This window comes from Aspergillus udagawae, assembly GCF_001078395.1.
Source record: "Aspergillus udagawae IFM 46973 DNA, scaffold_3, whole genome shotgun sequence".
Taxonomy (NCBI): Eukaryota; Fungi; Ascomycota; class Eurotiomycetes; order Eurotiales; family Aspergillaceae; genus Aspergillus; species Aspergillus udagawae.
The window spans coordinates 2,227,632-2,243,390 of NW_025091266.1; the positions used below are offsets into that span (position 1 = coordinate 2,227,632).

At 54.2% G+C, this 15,759-nt stretch overlaps 7 protein-coding genes across 7 annotated transcripts; 3 read left to right on the forward strand and 4 right to left on the reverse strand.

The window, feature by feature from the left end:
- Positions 1 to 206: 206 nt before the first annotated feature.
- On the reverse strand, positions 207 to 908 carry Aud_004638 (uncharacterized protein; the record flags this gene model as incomplete). Its single annotated transcript, XM_043289575.1, has 1 exon — positions 207 to 908. One exon carries the CDS (start codon positions 906 to 908, stop codon positions 207 to 209), a length of 702 nt encoding a protein of 233 aa, XP_043145510.1.
- A 787-nt stretch (positions 909 to 1,695) lies between these two features.
- Positions 1,696 to 4,098, reverse strand: Aud_004639 (mitochondrial intermediate peptidase; the record flags this gene model as incomplete). Its single annotated transcript, XM_043289576.1, has 1 exon — positions 1,696 to 4,098. One exon carries the CDS (start codon positions 4,096 to 4,098, stop codon positions 1,696 to 1,698), a length of 2,403 nt encoding a protein of 800 aa, XP_043145511.1.
- A 289-nt stretch (positions 4,099 to 4,387) lies between these two features.
- Aud_004640 (MICOS complex subunit MIC26/MIC27) lies at positions 4,388 to 5,251 on the forward strand (the record flags this gene model as incomplete). The annotated part of the gene is made up of 3 exons (XM_043289577.1): positions 4,388 to 4,414; positions 4,465 to 4,557; positions 4,628 to 5,251. 3 exons carry the CDS (start codon positions 4,388 to 4,390, stop codon positions 5,249 to 5,251), a joined length of 744 nt encoding a protein of 247 aa, XP_043145512.1.
- Positions 5,252 to 5,461: 210 nt separating this feature from the next.
- On the reverse strand, positions 5,462 to 6,623 carry Aud_004641 (putative Golgi reassembly stacking protein; the record flags this gene model as incomplete). The annotated part of the gene is made up of 3 exons (XM_043289578.1): positions 5,462 to 6,265; positions 6,316 to 6,399; positions 6,453 to 6,623. The coding sequence occupies 3 exons, from the start codon at positions 6,621 to 6,623 to the stop codon at positions 5,462 to 5,464; spliced, it is 1,059 nt and encodes a 352-aa protein (XP_043145513.1).
- Positions 6,624 to 6,887: 264 nt separating this feature from the next.
- Positions 6,888 to 7,763, forward strand: Aud_004642 (RNA methyltransferase; the record flags this gene model as incomplete). Its single annotated transcript, XM_043289579.1, has 4 exons — positions 6,888 to 6,970; positions 7,021 to 7,119; positions 7,168 to 7,460; positions 7,522 to 7,763. 4 exons carry the CDS (start codon positions 6,888 to 6,890, stop codon positions 7,761 to 7,763), a joined length of 717 nt encoding a protein of 238 aa, XP_043145514.1.
- A 268-nt stretch (positions 7,764 to 8,031) lies between these two features.
- Positions 8,032 to 11,807, forward strand: Aud_004643 (DUF3591 domain-containing protein; the record flags this gene model as incomplete). Its single annotated transcript, XM_043289580.1, has 5 exons — positions 8,032 to 8,038; positions 8,152 to 11,299; positions 11,357 to 11,413; positions 11,482 to 11,661; positions 11,720 to 11,807. The coding sequence occupies 5 exons, from the start codon at positions 8,032 to 8,034 to the stop codon at positions 11,805 to 11,807; spliced, it is 3,480 nt and encodes a 1,159-aa protein (XP_043145515.1).
- Positions 11,808 to 12,375: 568 nt separating this feature from the next.
- Aud_004644 (serine/threonine-protein kinase) lies at positions 12,376 to 15,424 on the reverse strand (the record flags this gene model as incomplete). Its single annotated transcript, XM_043289581.1, has 4 exons — positions 12,376 to 13,113; positions 13,176 to 13,238; positions 13,290 to 15,148; positions 15,199 to 15,424. The coding sequence occupies 4 exons, from the start codon at positions 15,422 to 15,424 to the stop codon at positions 12,376 to 12,378; spliced, it is 2,886 nt and encodes a 961-aa protein (XP_043145516.1).
- Between the last annotated feature and the right edge of the window lie 335 nt (positions 15,425 to 15,759).

Here is a 15,759-nt window from a genome sequence, read left to right on the forward strand (position 1 = left end):
GTATTGATTGGTTGTATGTAATACGATGCTCAGGATACCCTGTTCATACTTGATGCGTCCCGACGAAGAAGAGTCTAGGGTCTAAATTTATTATCCTTATGATTATAATTATAATGCAGACGATGATTCGGCGGATTGGGTATCATGATAAGCCAACTGCCCAGAGCCAACTGGCCTGAGCCACCACCAAAGTTAAAAGGACGGGGTCAGTGAGACTCGCGGTGACGAATGTGGGAGAACCACGACCACGACCACAAGCGGCGTTGCCATAGCCGTTGCCTGGCTCGTTCCTTGTCGCAGTCCGCCCGGCGCATCTCGACGTAGAGCGACGGCGTGAGGATCTGAGGCGGCGGCGATGGTTCTAGCTCGGTGTCGGGTGAGGGCACGGGGTCGGGTTCGGCGGGTAGTGTCCCCCATTTCTCACCGAGGACACCTTCCCCATCCTCATTGGCATGTCGAGGGACGGAATTCTCAGAAACCTTAGTGAGGTCCACCTCGCCGTCCATCATCCACGTCCTGCGTTTCTGGTGATGGAGATGCTGGCCCGCCGACGTAAAGGCCCGGCAATACGCCGCATAGGACTCGGAGAGATCGCGCTCTGCCTCGTACTCTTTCAATTTGCGGTGGTTAAGGTCGGCGGTAATCTTTTGCCTGTCATAGTCATTGGCATCGTGGATGTGATTGTGATTGTGATTCTGAGGGTGGGTGTGGTCGTGCGGATAACTGTTATCATAAGTGGCGTTTAATCCCTGTCTGGAGATACGGCGGGAGACCCAGACCGATAAGCGGCGCAGAGGGAGGGACTTGTTGCGACGGGAGAGACTTCTTTGGAGGTCCGTGTAGAGGAGGAGAGAGGAGGCGGTCGAGGAGGTGATGGATGCTGTGTCTGGCAGGAGAATTTCTGGCATTTTGGCAAGAGGTATCTATCTGTCTGTCTCCTTTGGTTGAGGGTGGTGGTGGTGGTCCAGACTAGGCATCTATATATATTTTGCCTAGTAGGACAGGAATGAGAATGAGAATGAGAATGAGAGAGTGAGACAAGATCAAGCCGACAATGCAGGAATGTATACCCCTGATACTGTCTTCATTTCATGTGTATTGACAGGGTAAGAGAATATCATGTAATTAAGTCGAAGTGAAGCCGAGGAGGATATGGTGGATATGGGAGGGACTGGCACATGCTGTTATCTATATAGTGACACAGACTATAGAGTGGTACAGACTATATATTGGTACAGAGTATAGCTGCATGAACTATAACGGCGAAGTGAGGACAGTGGCTTGTGTAGCGCCCTTGGAGCACAGGAACCACGGGACGTTGGGGTACTATAGTCGTTTCTGGGCATATTTTGGGACCATAGTACATAGTAGTACATAGTCCGTTTGTTGCCCAGGAAGAACCGTTGGAAGGACGGTGGATCCGGGTCGTGTAAGACCGGAGAAGGAGTGATAAAACCTGTCCAGTCGCTGGCGAGCATTAATCTATCGATAGACTGACTGGACCCTATATTAGGTCACACGATCTGTGGTAACTAATACTCTGTCCTCTTCCTTGCAGTATCATTGTTGCACTGCAGCTGCTCCTCACTTTGTACTACTTGAGTGACAATTATTTATCGTTCTAACGATGTATATGTATATGTATTTGTATATGTATATGTACAGGTAGGAAGTATATACGGTATATGTAGCTAGCTATCCAGATACTCCGTCTCTTCCCAGTCCCCATCTACCCACCTCCCGCATCGCCTCGTCCCCTCCCTCGACCAATCGTCCGTCTGCATTGGACTCATTCGCACTGCCCAACGCTCCGGCGACGCACTCCCATCCACTGCGTCCGCCTCCCCACCGAAGCACCTCGTTCTTGTATCGCTCGCCCGCCGCCCGGTCGACCGCGTGCCGGCCCGCCCCGAACACATCGACCCAAAGCTTGTTGGCGATCGCCCGGTCGAAGATGTAGCTGTAGTACGTGGCCCCGTAGCCGTAGAGATGCCCGAAGAACCCTTGCCAGGAGGTCGGCGGCGTCACATCCGCCGGCTCCGGCAGGCTCGAGTGCCGCTGCGCGACTTGCTGGTAGAGCGCCGTGCTGTCAATGCGACCCCCGTCCGCCGGCCGCGAGTGGTACGCCTGGTCAACCAGGGCCATCAGGATCTGTGCCTCGTTCTCGACCGCCCCGTATATCGACCCGTGTGCCGTCCGGTCGCGTTCCATGCTCCGGATCATCCCCTCGGACAGCGGCTCGTCCGTCCGCCAGTGCCGCGCATACAGCGCCAGCACCGCCGGTGCCGTCGCAAAATGCTCCATCAGCACCGACGGCAGTTCCGCAAAGTCTGTGGCGCACCGCGTCCCCGAGATCGATTGCAGGCGCGTCTGGCCCAGGATCGAGTGCACCGCGTGGCCCATCTCGTGGAATAACGTGCGCACGCTGTGCTCGCTCAGTAGCGACGGACGGCCCCTGCCGTTGATCCCGGGCTCCGGGAAATCGCACACCAGCGCAATCGTCGGCAGCTGCCGCAGCGTCTTGGTGGTCGGGTCCACTGCCGTCGCCATCCCGTCGTTCGGGTGTGAGCTCTGGTCCAGCGAGGCGCACTCGGCCACTTCCTCCGCCGAGATCTCCCGCGAGCAGCGCAACGTAAAGTGTGCCGGGTTCGGGTGCTTGTTGGGTCTTGAGAACAGATCGCAGTAGATGACGGCAATGTGGCGGCCCGCCTCGTCCACCACATCCAGCCGTCGTACGTCCGGGTTCCACGTCTCCCCGGGGGCGGGCTCCTGGGGCACCAGCCGCACCCCGTACAGCCGGTCAAACAGTCGCGACAGACCCTGCATGACGGTCCCCAGCGAGAAAAACTCGGGAACTGCGCTCAGTTCGCGGGACCGCCGCGCCTGCGAATACTGCATCACTCGTTGGTGAACGTAATACGCATGATCCCACGGCTGCAGCGGGGCGCCCTTCATGGCGTGCAGCTGCGACAGTTCCTCCCGGACCAGTGTCCGATTGCTATCCACGAGGGCCGTCAAAAAATTCGAGACCGCCTCGGGACTCTTGGCCATCTTGTCGCTGAGGGTCATGTGGGCGAAACTCTCATAGCCCGACAGCTTGGCCAGCTCCGCTCGTTTGAGAAGCAACTCCTCCAGCCGATGGAGCTGTCGCTTGCTCGACGTCCTTGACGCCAGATAGACCTCTCTACGCACGTTCTCGTCATGCACCGACCGCAGCGCCAGCCGTGGGATCATCCCCGTCGTCGGGACTGCGGCCGTCCGGTTCCACCGCTTGATCTGCTGCACCAGGATCGGATCCAGCCCCTGGAGACTGTTGGTAGCAACACTGACATGCGACTTGGCCGGCTCGGCGCCATTGACGAAACTCGAACCCAGCTGACTGATATCGTTGGACAGGTTCACAAACCGCTGCCGCTCGTGCGGCGGCATATAGATGGCCGAGTTGGAAAAATCCTTGATCAGAATCTGCGCCACGATCTTCTCCTCTTCCGACCACTGCGACGTCACCTCGGGGTTCGCCGCCGCCTTTTTCAGCTGGTCGTTGAGCCCCGTCGTCGTGTTGAGCACATTCATATACTCGAACATGAGCGCGTACGCCTGCGTCGCGGCCTCCTGCACCTGCGGATCGGGATGGATCACCCGGATGAAATCAGACAGATCGATCACGCGACACAGCAGGTCGCTCAGCCGGTCCAGATCCCGCGCCATCGTCCGGTATTCGTCGAGGGTCGAGGCCGACAGCACCTTGGACACGATCGCCTGGCATTTCTGCAGCGATACATTGGCAAACGCCCGAAAGCCATCCGGACTCGTCAGGTATTGGTTCTGGACTAATCCCGTCGGTTTGGGCTGTGCCGACCGCCGCTGCGAAAACTCACGCCAGAACTGTTGGGAGTCAAACACTCGGCGAAGTGTATCGTCATCGACGGTTTTCGTCCGTGTGTAATCTGCCGGGAGAGAATCTAGCTGTCGAGGGAACGGCGATGCTGCCGTCTCAAAGGAGCGACGAGTCTGGAGCTGATGTAGCTGTAGGCGTTGCAGGCATTTTCGGCATGTCCATGGCCTACGCCGCAGAGGCAGCAGTAGTTGGTCTTTCATGGCGAGTTGACCAGGCAAAAAATCTGTAAATTTATCATCGATAGAGGATATCAAACTATTCACAGATAGAAAAAACCTGTCCAAGTAGACATCACTGAGGAGAATGAAAGTGGGCAAAGCAGCGGACGATGACGGAGAGGATCGGGCCCGCCGAACAGCCGCGAAAAGAAAAAGGCTTGGCAGCTCCAACGTCAACCTCGATACTTCTTGTTCACCATCACCACCACCCTCTTTTCTCTCCTTGCTCTTCCCCCCAACCTTTGGCATTGATTGACCTCTTTCCGTCAGGATGTCATTCCGGCCAATGTTCCACCAGGTGAGTGCCCTTTTCCCCTTTCTCTGTTACTACCCGGCTAACTCGCTCAGCGAGCTGTTGCTCCAATCGCGGCCACCCTTCTGGCTGGAGGCGTAGCGCTGTATCCCAGGCGGACTGCATACGCCGAAGAGCCTTCGGACAACGTATGTCCCCAGCTGTGCTGGCATTACTTAGATGCTCGGATTCTCCTTGCGCAGGATCTAACGTCTACAGAAAAAACCCATCTACGATGACTTCCCAGCCGACATCCCCGAACCCACCAGGGCCACCATCCAGCTCCCTCCCAGCACCCGCAGACCAACTCCTCCTTCCTCCTCCTCGCCTACCCCGACCGACATCCTGACGGCCCAAGTCCGCCAGGCCCGTCTCTTCCTCTACAGCCACTCCCTCGCCGCCGAGAACAGCTTCAACGACTTCCTCTCCCGCGCCCTGCACATCGAGAATGCCTTCACCAACACCATCGCCTCGCTGGCCCCCTCGCCCGAATCCGGCGAGCGCCTCCTCCCCGGCGGCGTCTACGTCGTCGTCGCCGCCATGGCCGGCTCCATCGTTTCCCGGAACCGCGGCATCTTCCTCCGCACGCTCTCGCCGCTGGCCTTGGGTACTGTGGCTGCTTGGACCCTGTTGCCAGTGACGATGCGGAATGTCTCCGACCTGGTATGGGAGTATGAGAAGAAGGTGCCTGTCGTTGCCGAGCAGCATCTGGCTCTCCGTGAGAGGGCGGAGTACCTGTGGTACACGGGTGTGGCGCACAGCGGCATGGCCCGGCAGATGATGGAGGAGAAGATCGGTGAGACGAGGAAGAAGTTGGAGGAGTTGGTGAGCAAGGGACATTAACCTCTGTACCATTTTTTTTTACTCTCTGGCAACGATCGGCTTGCCTGTGCTGTATACGGGCTGAGGGTGCTCACAAACCCTCGTTGCATTGTACTCTTAGCCGTCACTAGATCTGAAAGATTCGCGGTTCTGTTTTCTGTCGTTGCAGACATCTTGTTATTACTGGATGAAATGATTACTGGATTATTCTAAACATGATATGATTGACCGCTAACCCTCTTGATCCTCGGCCGGCGCCGGACTACCAACAGGAGGCGACGCGACTCCGGCCTTGGGCGGCGGAGGTAAGGGAGTCCCTTTCCGCGACGGGATATAATCCTGCTCCTTGCTCTTCTGCTCTCCCTCAGCAAAGTACTCATCGAACGCCAGGCTGGGCGAGACGCCCATATGACGTGTTCGGCCGCCTCGCCGCGCTGCAGGGGACCGACTATTCGAAGGCGACGCCGACGACAAGGCCCTGTTGGGAGCAGATAACGGCGGCGGCGAGGCCATGTTCGCTGGTACCAGGAAGCTTCCCGCGCTGGCGTCTGCTGTCTGGCTAGCATCTGGGGCATGCATCATTGGCGCAGAGGTGCCGTCCTCCCTCGTCTCGAAGACGACCTCGCCCGGGCCCTCGACCTCCTCGCCTAGCCCGACAGGCAACCGGTGCAGGGCCCCGTAGCCTAGTTCTGCGCCGAGCGCGCCTTCGCCGCCCCAGCCCCGAGTCGGGACCAGCTCCACCTCTCTTACCACGTCGAATTCGCTGTTGTATACCCAGAGCACCAGTGTCCGGTTCAGATGGTCTTCCACCAACTCTCCCAGCGCCGCATCGCCTCGTAATGTCCCACTGGGCGTCCCGATAATGTAGTCTGAGTGCGGAAGGAGCCCAGCGCGGTAGGCTGGGCTCAGTGGGGATGGAATGGACAGCACATGCCAGATATGTTGTGTCGAGGAAAGGGGGGCTAGTTGTAAGGCGACACCGAGGGTGGGATCCGAGGGGTTTACCGGTATGGAGACAGTGTGTGTTTTTTGGCCCTGTATCAGTTAGTATAGTCATTTGCGGTAAAAGTCCAGTCCATGCGAACCTTTGCACTCCAGATCTCGAATGTGACGCTTGCCCCTGCGCAGTTGCGCACTTCGGTTGCGAAGAGGTTCGGGTCGGGATCCTCCTGTAGCCAGCTCGGTTAGCTCAGTCGCGTAGGCCAACCGCCAATACACATACAATAGGATGGCCGTTGATTCCAACAATAAAATCAAACCAGGGCTCGAGAGGTAGCTCAGGGTCTTTGTTGCGGAGGACCTGGAAGCCAAATGCGTTGTCTCCGGTGGGAGTCCGCGGGTGCTGGACGGGCTCCGTGTCCAGTCCGATGAATCTGTTCAGCGCTCCAAACATGACTCCCCTTCTGTATTTGTTGGTCTGCAGAGAAGGAGGAGGACTGAAAGTTGACTACCAGCTGCCCAAGGTGATACTGGTGTGGAGAGCTGTCTTGTCTGTTGGGCTGCAAACAAAACAAACACTGTCGGATCAGGAACGCCTTTATCGGTTATCGATAGAGAGGTCGATCTACAACTTATCACCTTTTCTAAATGAATTGCTCGTCCAGTCCTCTCCAGAACATGGGACTTGACGCAGTGTCCCTCATTTGATCTACCTAAAATGGCGAGCAATTCTACGGATGAAGCTCCGCCCGAGGTTCATCACTACAATCACATTGGTGAAGTGCCGTGGGATATTCAGAAGTATGTAGTACTGACTGATCCTCAGTCATTGTCTAATGCTGACGTTCTAGTTACTGGGCGCAACGATACAAGATATTCTCGAGATACGATGAAGGCATCTGGCTAACTGACGATGCCTGGTTTGGTGTGACACCAGAACCCGTCGCCAAGTTCGTCCCCTGCTGAAGCTTGCTCCTGCTACTACTAAACCCCATCAGCAAGATCGCAGAGGATATCGCCCGATCAGCACCCGCAGGACGCAGTATCCTAGTAGACGCTTTTGCCGGCGCAGGTGGGAATACCATCGCGTTTGCCCGAACAGGCAAATGGAAACGAGTCTACGCTATCGAGAAGAACCCCGCCGTCTTGCAGTGTGCCAAACATAATGCCCAGGTCTACGGCGTGGCGGACAAGATCACATGGTTTGAGGGTGACTGCTTCTCTATACTGAAGAATCAGCTCAAGGAACTCGCTCCATACAGCATCATCTTTGCAAGTCCCCCATGGGGTGGTATGTCCTTTCCTTTTTCCTTCGCCGGTCTGGCCATGCAGCTGTCTAACCCGTCCTGCAGGCCCTGGGTATCGTTCGGATGAAGTGTTCAATCTCCGGACCATGGAACCCTACTCTCTCAAAACGCTGTACACCGAATACTCCCTATTCTCAGAACACATCGTTCTGTATCTTCCTCGAACGTCTGATGTGAGGCAGCTGGCAAAACTGGTCAAAGACGGCGAAAAGGCACCCGTGGTGCATTATTGCATGGAAGGGGCCAGTAAAGCGTTGTGTATATACTATGGTGGCTTTGATCTTTGACGTTTCTTCACTTTTTCTCGAGACATGTATTTTTAGCTCAATGCTCATCCTGCCTAATTATGCTGCGGAAGGAACTGAACTCAACCAACAATGCTGCGGTCGCTGCGACTGCTATACAACATGCTACCCCAGTAATTGAGTGTCAAGTCAGTAAAACCACCGTTAGTAGACTATTTCAAGTCTTCTATAGCTTAGGCTGGTTGTCAACGTGAATGAGGGCCGTTTGAGCTTATTGCCAGATTCGGACTAGCGCCGGCCGCCCACCCTCATGCCTCGTGATTATCGCCGCAGTCCGTTTCATATCTCTCCCAGCCAACACTCTGCCATCGTTTGCATCTCACTTCACTGACACAGGTTGACTGCGACTCCGTCCGCGCCGGTAGAGCAGGTCTCGGTACCTACGAGGCCCTACTATCGCTTTCTCGAGTCCTCGTTTGTTTCTATCAGCCTGTGTCTCAAACTTCACCGACACCACACCCACTCGATTTCCCTCAGAATATACGCTCTCTTCCCACCATCTTCAAAATGCCTCATGCAACGGGGCCGGGGCCCTTGGAGCCCGAGGATTCGGACTTTGACAATGTCATGCGCCAGATGAACGGACCTTTCGGGGAAGGCGGCATGTCGTTCGATTTCTTGACGCGAGAGTTGGAACCCGGCGAAAAAGCAGACGACGCGATCGATTACGAAGACATCGACGACGATGATCTTCCCGAAGAAGAAGAGCGAACGGGCGAACTTGCCGCAGAGGCCGTATCGGCGGTTGCGGATGACGAGGAAAAGGGCTTGTTCGAAGCGGAGGATGACCTCTTTGGGGATCGTGAGGAGCAGCAAGCCCCGGGCGATGAGTTCGACGATCTCTTTGGCGAGGGTCCGTCCTCGCCTGGGCCAGCGCAGATGGATACTACACGAGATCTGTTCTTCGAGGAAGAGGGAGAGACCAAGCCACCCGTCCCAGTCAAGGCTGCCGAACCGCTCGCCCCGGAACCCGAGCCGATGAAGATGGAGGACGAAGAAGAAGACGAAGAACCGTTTGAGGATGATGGAACCGTGACTCCTACTGCGGAGGATATGGATCCTGCGGCTCTCCGAGCGTGGAAACTCCAGCAAGCCTTGTTTGCCATGTCGGCATACGGTCCGGATAACCCGCCAGCACCTCCGGAGAATGTGGAGGAACTGTTACACTCTTTGTTCCCCAAGTTCGATCGCAAAGCTCTCCCTCGCTTTCTCGAACTCATCCCACATAAGAAGGCTTTCTTCCTCGGCAAGCAGCCACCGAAACCTCCCAAGCCCGTCCTGCCGAGCAAACTACATATCGAACTGTCACAAGATCAGGAGAGAATTTTCAAGGCAGCGGGTCAGTCGCATAAGCGGTCCCTTGATGCGGAGCACCTAGGAATAATCACCATCGCCGAGATCGCCCAGGAAGAGGAGCCGATCGAATCCAGGGACGAGGCTGACCACGACACCGATACTGACGAAGTTCTGCCTGGTGGCGTGTCACTGCAGGATCTCCGTGTCGTGTGCTCGGACTGGGATATCAAGGATGATATCTCCATCATGGACATTGACGAAGAGCCTGCCAAGGACGCTGTGGAATCTGCTGATGAGGAGGACTGGCTTGCGGAGACCACCCGTCCGGCAAAGAAGCGCAAGCTCGGTCGAGATCCCATGGACGTGATTGCGCTCTCTCACATCGACCTGCCTCTGCTCGACGACCCAGAGCAAGCTACCGTGCGGGTCGCTAAGAAGGTGACAATCGACATGAACGACCCATTCATCCTTCTTGATGAGCGCGGTGCCGAGGCCGTTGCCCCGAAACCCAAGGCTTTGGGCGACCTCAATCGGGAAGAAATGGATGTCAACGTTACCCGGCGTCTCTCATCGCGCTACAACATTTCCAACGATCAGGCATACGATATGCTCAAGCAGAATCATCAGAACAAAATTCGCAGCACACTTGGCAATGTCACTCTCGAACACAGTATGCCCGCCCTTCGTCTGCAGTGGCCCTACTACAAGACCGAGCTGGCCAAAGCCGAAGCCAGATCTTTTCACCGTCCGGCCATGTCCTTTCGGCCTGGCCAGACCTGCTGGTTCAAAAATCCCGCGTACCTCAAGCGCAAGCATCAAAAGGGCAAGGACGCCAAGACTCTATACGACTCGACCAAGGCATTGTCTATGGCAGACAACTCCAACGTGCTGTTGGTGGAGTACTCCGAAGAGAGTCCCTTCATGCTCTCCAATTTTGGCATGTCAAATCGATTTATCAACTACTATCGCAGAAAGGGCATGGAGGACTCTACACGTCCAAAAGCCGAAATCGGCGAGACGGTCGTCCTCCTCCCTCAGGACAAGAGTCCCTTCTCCATCTTTGGTCATGTTGACCCTGGAGAGATTACGCCGACCATCTCCAACTCCATGTATCGCGCTCCTCTTTTCCTGCATCAACCAAGATCTACGGATTTCCTTGTTGTACGCAGCAGCACCGGCACCGGTGGCAGTCACTACTATCTGCGGAACATTGAGCATCTCTACGTTGCGGGACAGCAGTTCCCATCCGTTGATGTCCCTGGTCCTCACTCGCGAAAGGTCACCACTGTTGCAAAGAATCGCATGAAGATGCTTGTGTATCGACTGCTCAAGAAGAGCCCGGACTTGAGGCTGTCGATAAGCGATGTCACCGCCCATATACCAGGCACAAGCGACATGCAGAACCGTCAGAAAGTGAAGGACTTTCTTCAGCACGACAAGGACTCAAAGTACTGGGTGCCGTTGGAGCCAATCCCTGATTCTGATACGATCCGCTCATGGGTCCAACCGGAGGATGTTTGTCTCCTTGAAGCCATGCAGGTCGGCCAGCAGCACCTCCATGATACGGGCTACGGAAATGACGCGGAGACTGGAGGCGACGAGGATGAGGACGGCGAAGGCGAAAGCTTTGAGCAGCAGATGGCACCTTGGAAGGCAACCCGTAACTTCCTCTTAGCATCCCAGGGCAAGGCAATGCTGAAACTACATGGGGAAGGTGATCCTACCGGCCGTGGCGAAGGTTTCAGTTTCATCAAGACCTCCATGAAGGGCGGATTCAAGGCCATCGGGGAGAGTGTGGAAGACAAGTTGGATGCCCAGCGATTGAAGGAACTGGGCGGCCACAGCTACAATGTCGCGAGACAACAAAAGTCGTATGAGACATCCATCCGCCGAATCTGGGACGCCCAGAAGGCCAGTCTGTCCTCAACGGTGGAACACTCCGACGACGAAAGCGACATCGATCGCGAAATGGAAGAGGAGTTCAGCAAACCCACACCGCGCTCGGAAGCTCCCACCCCCGCGCCCAATCGTCGCGATGACGAAACAACCAGTCAGTTCAGCAAGATCAGCATGGCAGACCAGAAAGGCAAGGTCTTGCGTATCGTCCGGCAGTTCAGAGGTGAGAGGGGCGAAATCATCCAGAAAGAGACGACTGTGTGGGATCCGCGCGTCATTCGACACTACATGCAGCATCGTCATAAAATGGAAGCTTTGACCACCAAGTACGTTTGCCCCCGATTCTCTCTCCTTACTCTCCATATACTAATGACAAATTCTAGACTCGAATCCCTCCAACCCACCGGCGACCCTGAGATCGATGCTCGTAATAAGAAGCTGTACGTCCCCTCCCCGTCTGCCCCTCTTCCATCCACTAAGCAAACTAACCTGTTGTCTTCCCTTACAGCCTCGAAAATGAACTCAGCCGACTCAACCGCAACAAGGAACGCCGTTTCGCGCGAGAGAAGCAAAAGGGCGCCTTCAAGGGCTCGACAGGCGATTCCCCGGCTGATGGCGCTAAGGCAGCCGGAACCCAGCGCAAATGCGCCAACTGCGGCCAAGTCGGCCATATCAAGACAAACAAGAAGTGCGTTTCCTATCTCCACCTTGCCTTTTACCTAGTGGGTTAACTAACAGGAATATAGGCTCTGTCCCCTGCTGAACGGGACTATGAAACCCGAAGATCGCGTCAGTGACTCTGCGTTCGCCATGGGTGCTCCTCCTGCCATCTGATCTGATATCGCACTGATATCGAACTCGCGCTTATTTTCCTTGCTTTCGGTGAACAAATTGTCTCAATGATACCCCTAAGGATTGGTTGCATTGTATGTGTCGTTTTTCTTTCCTTTGCATGAAATCAAAACATCTTTTTATACTGTACGCAGGGTAATCTTGCATGATGATGATCCTCCACTTTTGTCAGGGCATAAAACATTCTCTAGATACCTTGAGTTTGGAGCATTGTTGGGTGGCTGGGTGTATGATCCCTTATGGTAGCATGGTTCAACGTTCTACATCTACCTCGCGGTCGTGTGTCCTCTGATCCGGTATTCCTCAAATGACCACGACGTCGCGTTCTGTCCTATGAAAAGGTCTGCGGCAATTTGATAGTCACTCAGTAGAATATGAAAACACAGACGCAAGTCCATACGATTTCTGGCGCTCAGTTTGCCACTATATATAAATGTAGGTAAGGATACAGCAGCCCTTGGCTAGACTTCACATGGCTCGACTTCAGCTGAAAACTGCTTTGCGAGAATCGAATAAACTGATGCCTTGCCACCCAAGGGCTGTGAACACATCAATATTCATACAATTCCGACAAGTGTCCCCGTCTAAACATCGATCGCCCTCGTTCAGGAACCAGTGCCAGTGCGACTGCATTTGGCCGCCGGTATGTGTACCCTAGAAATGCGCCTCGCTTGCGAATGTCGAGAACTGTTTTACCAACTCTTGGGTCACGCAGTAACTTGTCTCGTGGTCTTCTCCGCTTGTGTTTGTCCTTTTTACGGTGCTTGTTCTTCTTTGCAGGCTCGGGACTGTCCTTATTACCCGTCGGGCTGCCTATTTGTTGCGATTGCGCTTTTTCGAGACCTGGTTCGTGAGCGTGACCTGCTTCGACCTCATCCTGCCCTTGATTTTCCTCCGAGGTAAGAGAAACATCATCGTTGCCCATGGAGTCTTCGTTATCATCGAAATAACGAGTATCTTCCCAGCCATCTACTTTAGGAGTGAACGGCGGTTCGGTCAGATGATGTGTACGCCAATTGATGCCATGGAAGAACGGATGTGCCTTGATGTCCCCGGCATCGTCCGCGTACACGTAGAAGCCTTGGTAGTTCCGGTTGCTGCTGTCATCAAACGGAACGGAACGTCTCAGGTTGAGTGGCAAGATCAATGATTCATTGACCTTGTACTTACTCGAGGATAGGCGGTACTCCTTATCCTGGAGTAGCCGATTGATGAGGTCAATTGCCTCCGTGGATACCATCAGATCGGCAGGTCTCTCAGCAGGAAAAAACAATGTTTGCACATGGTGCTTGGGAAACTGTCAGCCCATGGACACTCCCTTTAGCTATCTGATGAGTCCGAGTAACTTACATGGATCTTCCACTTGGTCTCCTGCCGGTCCATGGAGGCAAACGGGGTGAATCCATAGAGGCACTGCTCAGCGTGCATTAAAAACTGTCTTGATCCCATCTTGGAATGTACTACCTCGTATATTATGATGCCTACACTCCACCAGTCGCATCGCCCGTCGTATGATTCTCCTCGGATGATTTCAGGAGCCATGTACTGGCTGGTGCCAACGATGCTACGGGCAAATCTGCGCTTCTGGTTATTGTCACGCCAGTCTAATACATTGATTGACGGTGGATTCCGGTCGGGCTTGAAATCATTTTGATTCTTTGATGCATCTGGTGACTTCTTTTCCTCCCTGTCTTCTCTGTCGCCGTCAATCTGAATTCCCAGCTTTTCAAGCAAGGAGTACCGGTGGCCGTTGTAATAGGCTTGATCGTGCGCCCAGTGACCGTCAAAAGCTAGACCAAAGTCAGAGATCTTCATATGACCGGAGGCTGAGATCAAGAAATTGTCTGGCTTGACATCCCGGTGAATCCATCGAAGTTTATGAGCCTCCTCGATACAGAGTATCATTTCGGCAGCATACCACCTCGTGAAGTGCTCTGGCAGAATGTTTCTTCGCATCAAGAGACCAAGAAAATCCCCGCCCACCATGTAGTCCATTATCAAGTAGAGGTAATTGTGGTCCTGGAAGCTTGCGATCAAGGGAACTACCCAGCGAGACTTCGCTGAAGCAACGAGAAAGTCTCTCTCTGCCCGCAAATGACCCTCTTGACAGTTGCGTATCATCACTGATTTCCGTATTACTTTCATGGCAAAGACATCTTTCGTTGCACGGGTCATGGGACGTCGATGATCACGCTCGGCTCCACTAAGAGCTGACCTCAGGGAATTAAAGCGATCCTTTCTGAAGGAAGAGGATGAACCTTCGCTGATGCAAAAGCCCGAACTATCTTTGAGTCTTTTCTTCTTTACCAGACGGACCACGCCAAAGCTTCCTCGACCAAGAACTTTGACCACTTCGTAGCCAGCTAGGGCAACTGTCTCAGTGCAGCGGGTGCGGTGAGGGCGAGACTTGAGTATACGGTATTGACGCAGATGTTCTCTTTCTTGGTCAAGCCAATTTTTCCTTGCTCTAGCTTTCTCCTCTGGGGCGAGTAGGGATTTGTGGATGCATCTTTCGAGCTCGATTCGGCGTTCCAAGCGCGGATCCCCGCTGTGAAAGACGGTATTGAAATATATTTCGAAGAATATTTTTGCGTTTGCAGCCGCCTCCACAGTGTAAATAGATGGTGTAACATTCGGCGACTCCTGAATCGGGGTCAGGATTCTGGGAGGTCCCTGGTCTGGAAGGGATAGGCGCTGATGTTTCTGACCCACGTTCTGCGACGATAGTTTCCAACCATCTGCAAAGGAAGACGGTTCTTCCGAGGTTGGCGGAGTAGAGTTTGTGCTCATGGGCGAGCCGCTGTCACAGGGAGAAGTTGACGGATCGTCGCTATGCTGGGCATCGTCGGCGCCATCACCTTGCTTGCTGCGAGGCTGCTGCGGAGTCACGAAGTGAACCGCTGAAATATTTGGTCGCGATCGCAGATGTGAGCGGCGAATGACAGTCGGATATCCAAAAGCAGTTGAGAGTTTGTATGCGACGATATCAGTCAAGACGGCCGAAGTTGAGTTGGTGCGACGAGCATCAAAGGTGGGAAGACGGGTCGAATTGACAACATCGGTTTTCAGAAGACGCGGCTGAAAGTCTGTGCCTTCTGCAACCTTCTCGCACGTATGGATCCGGTCTTTGGATAAGTCGAGCAAAGTGCTGGAGCTGCTCTGGGCTGAAATTTGGGCAGTACGAACGCAAGGACACTCCCTAGATTGTGTGCTGCGGCAACTGTAAACGTCTTTAGTTGCGTATGAGCCAGAGGATTGAGAGGATTCAGCGGGATTAGTTTGATGGATGAAGGTCTCCCCTTCCCTGGGCTGAGCTTTTCCAGCTGATTTCTCTATTAGCAAGTCTCTAATCGTTTATGCCGGGGCAACGTACCGTTGGATGAGCTGCGAAAACCTAGTAACGATAGGAGCTTGGAACTGTTACGCTTGAGACGCGCGCTGATGCTACCTCGACTGATTTGTTCAGCTGCTGAAGAAGGGGGTATCTCTTCCGAGACTTTCTGATCATGGGAAGTCAGACAAGAACTGACACCGTACTCAACAGTGTCGTTTACCGCTTGACAGCCACCAGCATCCTCTGAACTAGCCTGGTGTGCCATCTTCTCCACAGCCGACCTCTTGAGGCTTTAGTTGAGAGCGAAAGACATGTATACGGTGCTATGGACAATACCAGCGTCGAACGAATAACGATAGTACAGCCGGTGCAATGATTGAAGGAATGGATAAAGATCCGATAAACCATGCAAACTATCAAACGGGGGATGCTCTGGCGTTGAGAAGTTGAAGTTGAGAAGAGGACGGATAGGAGAGGGCTGGCTTGTTGAAGTACAATAAGAGGAAAGGACAACCGTGGTAGGCAAGACTACGAAAGTGAGACGCAAAGACCCAAGGGAAGCAGCGCCTTTGGCCAAGAATCTGACGTTAAGTAACTACA